We start from the raw sequence: 8,503 nt of genomic DNA, 5'->3' as shown, positions 1-8,503 counted from the left end.
TACTTCACAATATGTATATTTCTTATTGGAAAAGTCCTTTTCTGTTGCCAGACTAAAATTTAATATAATACATAGATATATATACACATAATTCAGAAACAATCCCAGTATATGAGTAGCAAATTACAGTGTTAACAAGAATTATAAGCTACAATGAGTATTGAATTACCTATTATGATTAATAAACTCACCGTAGAAGTATCGTTACCGTCTGTGCTTACATCAATATTGGAAATCTTTTATAATAATATATAATATACACTATATGTATATATACATATATATATATATATATATATATATATACGTTTTACAATAATATCATTTTATGTTTTATGTTTTCTCCAAGTTAATTGCACATTGATACATGAGTCTAAAAGATACATAATTTGAATTAAATTTAGGAAGTTCATAGAAATGAAGGTTTTGCTGAAATATCTAAAAATTTAGTTAGATATGAATTTTGTTGGATCATAAAATAATTCATAGGAAATTTTTATATATTCTGCAAAACCGATCTTTCTGTGAAATTGAAAATTTCTTGATTATAGTATATGTTTAATTCATGATACATATAAAGTGAGATATCTTCAGATACATAATGCAGATACATAATCCATAAGTTTTGTGACAAAAATCATCTAAAGAACAACGTCTGCAGAAAAATATTTTAAATGGTTTTTTACTCAAACTATAATAATCTCTTACAATTAATATATCTTTGCCCTCGTTTTCAATCCTTGCATGCTGAGTACTTCTCTTTTGTAATTATCAGTTATTCGATTATAACTATTACAGCGGTTTGAAATACCGAATTTTGCCTTTCAATTGCAATTTCAGTTTCAAAAACAAGAAATAGTTGGAATAAACAAGTTAGATAAATAGATTGAATGATTTAAGACAGATTTATTACCACATTTTTTTTATTTATTTGATATTTCAAAAATTTTAATCATTAGGATCGACTAATTAAAAACAATGATAAAAGAGGACACTCAATGCAAAAATTAAATCAAAAGCAACATGGTGTATTTTAACGTGATACTTTATTTCGGTAGAAAATATTTTTCTAATGTGTTCTTTATTTAATATGATTTTTGTTTACTTAAAACTTATGGACTATATGTATATATGAATATGTGAGATACTACACAATTACAATATGCAGATACATAAATTTTTTAGTTGAAAATGAGTAATATCGATTATCTGAAACATCTGCATATTTAATTAACTTCAAGCAAATTACTAATTAAAATATATTGAACTATAATCTTAAAATATCTAATCTACTTTAAGAAATATTTTGTATAATTGTATAAATTGTATAATATGTGTACACATATATATATATATACACATAAATTATATATAATATGCGTACACATATATCTACATATATTACAATCATGGGTATGAAGATCGTTTTGAAGAGATCAAAATCAGGAAAATAAAATAGAATAATCAGCAAATATTTCAGAAAAAGGATCATTGTAATTATTAAGTCCCATGTTATCGGAAAGTATTGGGTTGTTCAAAAAGTCATTGCGTTTTTTCCAATAGATGGCGTTGTCCACGTTTATTTATATGCGAGCATGACATGAATGTCAAATGTTTACGCGCGTTTTGTTGTTGACACTCAATCTAAAAACCAAAAAAAAAGTTGACGCGATTCGATCGAGTTTTGTGCTTGCAATTGTGGTTCGAACATGGAGAATTTTGAAGAGCATATTCGCCATATTCTGTTTTTACTTCAAAAAAGGGAAGAAAGTACCTGAAGCAAGGGAAAAGTTGCGTCGAGTTTACGGCAGAAATGTCGTCAAAAAACGCCAGTGCCAGAACTGGTTCGTCCAATTCCGTGATAGTGATTTTTCAGTCAAAGTCGCTCATCGCTCCGATAGATCTTCCAAGATTGACGACGACGAAATGAAAGCATTGGTGCAAGCAAATAAGCATTCAACAGTTCGGGAGCTTGCTACCGCTCTAAAAGTGTTGTCCGTTGGAAGTGTTCATGGCCATTTGAAATTGCTAGACTTCGTAAAAAAGCTCGATGTTTGGGTATGAGTTGAAAGAAATTTATCTGATGAATCGCATGAGCGTCTGCGATCAACTCATCAAACGCGAAGAAAACAATCCATTCTTGAAGCGTATGATCACGGACGACGATAAATGGATTGTTTACAACAATGTCAGCCAAAAAAGAAGTTAGAGTAAGCGAGGTGAAGCACCGGAAAGGCAAGCAAAGGCGGAGATCCACCAAAAGAAGGTAATGCTGTCAATGTGGTGGGATTGGAAGGGATCAGTCTTCTATGAACTACTTCCAAAGAATAAAACGATTAATTCCGATGTCTACTGTGCTGCAGAAATTAAGTGATGCCATCGCACAGAAACGTCCCGAGCTAATCAATCGTAAGGGTGTGGTGTTTCACCACGACAATGCGAGACCACACACAAGTTTGGTCACTCGGCAAAAATTGTTGCAACATGGTTGGGATGTGTTATCACATTCACCGTATAGCCCAGACCTTGCACTATCAGACCATCTCTTTTGTTCCTTGCAAAACTCCTTGAATAGTAAAACGTTCTGAAGACCTCATCAAACAGCATCTAGATAAAACTTCCCATCCTCCTTTTCACAGAACGTGGTATTATGAAGTTACCTGGAAGATGGTAGAAGGTCATCGAACAAAACGGCCAATATATCATTGATTAATGTTCATTACGTATATTAAATAAACACACCTGAAAATTAAATGAAAAAAACGCAGTGACTTTTTGAACAACCCAATAATTTGCTATAGCAAATATTGTATTAGGAATACAAATTAGTTCGGTCCGTTTCCTTAAAGATGGCTCCAGCTGTAGTGAATGGTTCATAGTGACAGCTGATTTTGGCGGTTTCAGAGAGGTTAAATTCTGCTAATAATATTCAGTTTATATCGTTTTGAGTTTCATATAAAAACCTTGATTTTTACTGTGTTTGAAATGTCGAATTTTGTGTTCCCACCAAGCAGGGGAGGTTTTCTGCTTTAATTGGAAGAAAAATGCGGCTGAAACCCATCGAATGCTTTTCGAAGTTTATGGTGACACTGCTCCAACTGATAAATCAGTAGGGAATGTTCGACGTTTCAAGGATGGAGATTTCAGCGTTGAAGATAAGCCTCGCTCTGGACAGCTAAAAAAATTCGAAGACAAAGAATTAGAGGCATTACTCGAAGAAGAATCAAACGCGAGAGGAGCTTGCAGAATCGTTAAGGATAATTTAACAAGCCATTTCTGTGTCTGATTGAGAGCCATGGAAATGATTCAAAAACAAGGGTACCTTATGAAGAGAGAAACGTTGAAAGGCGATTTTTCACTTGCGAACAGCTGATTCAAAGACAATAGAGAAAAGATTTTTTGCATCGGATTGCATCGTGACTAGAGATGAGAAGTGGATATTGTACGATAACTCTAAGAAGAAAAAATACTACGCTAAGCCCGGTCAATCGTTGCCATCGACCTCAACATCAATACCATAGCCAAACATTCATGATTCGAAGATCATGCTCTATATCTGGTGGAATCAAAAAGGTCTTGTTTACTATGAGCTGCTGAAACCTGACGATTCCATTACGGGCGATCGGTATCGGCTACCATTGATTCGTTTGAGCCGTGCATTACGAGAAAAACGGCCAGAATACGAGCAAAAGATATGATAAAGTTATTCTTCTTCATGACAATGCTCGGTCTCATGTCGCTAAAGTCGTAAAAAAATATTTGGAAACGCTCAAATGGGATGTTTTACCGCACCCGCCGTATTCTCCGGGCATTGCTCCTTCTGATTACTAGTTCCGAAGGATGCAGCAAGTCACCGATTCACTTCTTTCGCAGAAATCGAAAATTAGCTCCAAAATTGGATCGCCTCCAAAGATGAGTCATTTTTTCGAGATGAAATTCAAAAATTGTCTGAGAGATGGGAAAAAGTAATAGGCAGCGAAGGACAATACTTTAATTGATCTGTTCATTCATTTTGTTTTGAAATAAATGCATTTTTGAACACAAAAAAACGGATCGAACTAATTTGTATTCCCAATAAACTTATTTTCAATCAGTAGAAAGGTGTCATCAATCTTTATTCCATATTTATTTCTCATTCATCTTGTCAAGATCTGCTCACTGTCTCGCATCTTCCAAAATAATGTTCAGTGTAACATTAAATAAGGTAACATGATGTAGAAAGAATAATATTAACATCTTCATTAAATTTCATACAATTAGAGAACACAAATTCTCGTTTGTAATTCCCTACCACTACATAAAATGTGAAAATAAATATCTCGCTGAAATTAGGTAGTTCCCTATAAACACGAACCACATTAGAGAAGTACTTTTGTAATATCTATATAATATATTTTGGATTTACTATGTTCGGTATTGTATCAATGTTAAGCATTGTCAAGTGTCGCAAATTCTTAGAGAAAATCGTTCTCAAGGACGTGTGTGTATCTTTTAAACATGTTTTCTAAACAATTTAATACGACGATGTTGTTTGTCTTCCTCGTTAGGTTTCGGTTGGCTGCGATGGCCTCGTTATGTTAATCCAACGCTTATATGAACGCCAACGTTTCATATTAACCATTGATTAAACATCAATATATATAAATGCTAGGTGATCACTATTACGTACAACGATTCAGCCTTCTCGGATTATTCACTCTAAATTTTCCATTTTCTTGAATATTTTTTCTTTGACATTGCGTCAACACTAGCTCGATACAGCATGCGATTTCTGTCTTTTTCTGCGCGTCAAAATATGTAAAATAAAATGTGTAACTTGTAAAAGTATTAACGAAAATCGTGTATCTGATACGTATCGATATATTGCGCAAAATCATTGCTTTCAACGATTATAAATAGATGAAGCAGAATACGAAAGGAAATAAAAATAAATAATAATTGAATAAATTCACATTTTCTCGAATTGCATAAAATACAAATATGTTTCAGAACGTCAGTAGTGGAAGTATTATTTATTGCTATATTGTACATACTTATAAGGTTGGGCTTTTGTAAAAATTGTTATTGTAATTGTTATTTTTTTGTGAAATTTGTCTGAGTTACTTCATTTCTAAGTGATTAACGGAGAAAAAAAAACAGAGTCGAATTGTTTGACTGACCATTTCAGTTTGCCTACCAACAAATATAGATGTACGTGTGTGTATTACGTATACAATGTAGGATATGAGACTAATGTTTTGAAAAAAACTTATTTGAAAAGCTATTGCAATCTGTTATCGTTAATTTTTTTCACATTTTGCTCGATTATCAATAAATTAACAATTTTGCAAGCGTAAGTAAAATTAATGAAATTATTTTCTCAGAAAAAAAATATAAAAAAGACTTCAATTGTAAACGTCCATTAAAAAACACGCAAAAAGATATTATTTAATATATACATCGTAATTTTTATTACCTTTATTTTGACGTTCAATCGTTTATGTTTTACATCGTTGTATCAAAATAAATTTAATAAAAGTCGCAATATACGTATATTAAAACGATATCATTTTGCATGCATTTTTAATGAACGTACGCAAGCAGAGTTTTTTCTTACTTTTTTTCTGAACATTTTATTAAATCCTACAATATGACATCAAAAAAATATATAATCTTTGCTTATATACAAGGTGGGACATTTTAATTTGTTTCAGGTGGATATCAGAAACTAAGAGAAATATAAGAAAAAATTTCATATAAAAGTTGTTGGTTTTCTTGGAAGAAAAAGGTGAAAATAACGGATTTTATAAGAGGCATTACTAAGTCAAGTCAAGATCGACATGAATTTTTTAAATAGGAATCCCTATTTTTTATTGCATATTTTTGTAGCTGAAGTCAAAACGTTTTCAAAACGCTATAATAAAGTATTTTTTCATTAAGCACTTTTCGAGTTATAAAAGCACTTGACAATTATTGTACTGTTGACATAAGATGTACTACGTGGAGGTTATTCAATCGGATTTAATCTATTATGTGCGTGTGTGCATCTAAGAAAACACTTACAACTTTTATATAAAACTTTTTTCTGTATCTCTCTTATAGTTTCTGAAATATCCACCTATTAGGATTAAAATGCCCCAACCCAATAAACATTACTATGAACAAATACACATTATTCTTCTTTATAGGCAAAATTGTATTGCGTCCACATAAAATATCTCGTGGTCATACTATAAAACGGAATGCAATGCGGACATATCGAATAAAGATTGCCTATTATTTCAGTGGTTTTGATGGCTTTCAAGAAGGAGGGTTCTCAGAAGTTGCATTGGAAGTTTACGAAATTCCTCATATCAGCCGAGGTTAAAAACACGAATGATACCATTAATATCGGCAGTTTTGATCTTCAGGACGATACAATGACCAAGTTCGCGGATAATTGTGCGAACACTGTTGTGGAGACATCTCAAGTACAGAAGGAAAAAATTTCTGTTTTTTGGACTAGTCCTACTGAAGGTAGCGGTTGCATCCTTCTCAGGTGAAGGGACATTTTATTAAAAATGACTTATTTCGTGATATTTGAATAACAATTTAAAGAAATTTCAACACAACTCTTGTTGTAAATTAAATGTCAATATTTTAATATAATATCGTTTTATTAATACGCGTATAAAATTATGATATACACTTTTTTAAATATGCAGGAAAATAAAAATATATTTATTTTACGACATTTAAAAGAAATTAAAAAGTAATAACGTAACGATAAATGTACTTCAGAATGTAATAAATGTTTATAATATTTAAACATGTTTGTATATGATTAAATATATATAAAATGCCTTTAGCTATAACACCATGTTTTATTTATATGCCAAATTTTGTAGCGTTATAACATTTTACTGCATACAGTATTTGTATTAAAGGATTTTAATATCAAGTATAAAGCGATGAAAACGATATTTATTGTAATATTTATTACGCTATTTTATTTATCTCTGAAACAGAATTAAATAATATATAATAATAATATATTTTTCATTGTAAGTGCGCTAAATAACTGTAGATATTATAAGATACACGCAACTGTAGATATTACAGTATTGTTATATGTTCAGTATATATGTGTAATATTTAAACATACATGTCATGTATTTGAGTAAAGTATTACATGATTATATGAAATTTTACTTATAGTTTGAGCTTCTTCTCCGAAAGATTAACTATTTTGTCTCATTTTATATTTTTATGTTACATTGTTTGATAATAAAATCTTTTATGAAAATTTTTTATATGATACATTCTCGTCATATAATTGATTACATTTTCGTCTTCTTTTTTTGCAGAGCGACAGTACTGGAGACGACAGATACATGGTATATGGATGACCCAAATTTAATTATTAACATATGTCAAGACTCGAAAGTGGAAGCTGATGATCAGGGCCCGACTCTTCCAGAATGTTGTGCTTGTGACGAGGCAAAATTTGAAGTCACGTTCGAAGGCCTCTGGTCGAGAAATACACATCCGAAAGTATGTAAATAATCGGCAAATGAAAATTGTGACGTATCACACAATTTTATGCAAGTTTATATAATATAAACTTTATTAAGCAAAATAAAATTTATATATATATATATTAGGTGTACAACTTTGCTTCCGCCGTTTTTTTCCCGAAATTCGAGGCTTTATTGTAAAAAACTAGTTATACATTTATGATTCAAAGTATATCCATCGCTGGCTATTACTTTCTCCCATCTTTTGGGTAGCGTACGAATCCCGCGTCGAAAAAACTGGTCATCTTTTGAGGTTATCCACGAATCGATCCAATTTTTTACTTCTTCATAAGACCGAAAGTGCTAGTCAGCCAGACCGTGTGCCATTGATCGAAACAAGTGATAGTCAGAAGGAGCAACGTCTGGAGAATACAGCGGGTGGGATAGGACTTCCCATTTCAACGTTTCCAAGTATGTCTTGACCACTTTCGCAACATGGGGTCGAGCATTGTCATGCTGCAAAATCACTTTATCGTGTCTCTCGTTGTATTGCGGCCGTTTGTCTTTCAATGCTCGGCTCAAACGCATCAATTGCGTTCGATATCGATCGCCTGTGATTGTTTTAATCGGTTTTAACAGTTCATAATACACTACGCCGAGCTGGTCCCACCAAATACACACCATGACCTTGGACGTCAAAATCAAAATCAAATCCGTTCTTGAAGCGTTGAAACCACTCACGACACGTTCTTTCACTAATAGCGGCTTCACCATAAGTATTTGAAAGCATTCGATGAGCCTTAGCCGCAGATTTCTTCATATTGAAGCAAAAAATTAAAACCTCCCGCAAATGACGAGAATTTGGCTCGAAACTGACATTTTCAATCGAGAATAACTTTATGATGCAGACACAAATCGACTAATGTTTCTATGGGGTTATGTTGACAGATGCCCAAGTTTATTGTATGACGTTTATGATCTATTTATTTCGACCACCATTTACCGCTAAAGCCATCTATAGGAAAACG

At 32.2% G+C, this 8,503-nt stretch overlaps 1 protein-coding gene across 1 annotated transcript in view; it reads left to right on the top strand.

Moving 5' to 3' along the window:
• LOC105619257 (spondin-1) overlaps positions 1-8,503 on the top strand; it is a 40,159-nt gene that overhangs the window by 15,071 nt on the left and 16,585 nt on the right. The window contains exons 2-3 of the mRNA XM_012200781.1: positions 6,265-6,517; positions 7,326-7,512. Of these exons, the coding sequence (XP_012056171.1) occupies positions 6,265-6,517; positions 7,326-7,512 (440 nt within the window). The remainder of the gene's footprint in view (positions 1-6,264; positions 6,518-7,325; positions 7,513-8,503) is intronic.

The sequence above is a fragment of the Atta cephalotes genome, assembly GCF_000143395.1.
Source record: "Atta cephalotes unplaced genomic scaffold scaffold00020, whole genome shotgun sequence".
NCBI lineage: Eukaryota > Metazoa > Arthropoda > Insecta > Hymenoptera > Formicidae > Atta > Atta cephalotes.
The sequence above is the reverse complement of the archived record's forward strand: the minus strand, read 5'-3'. Positions and strand labels throughout refer to the sequence as shown.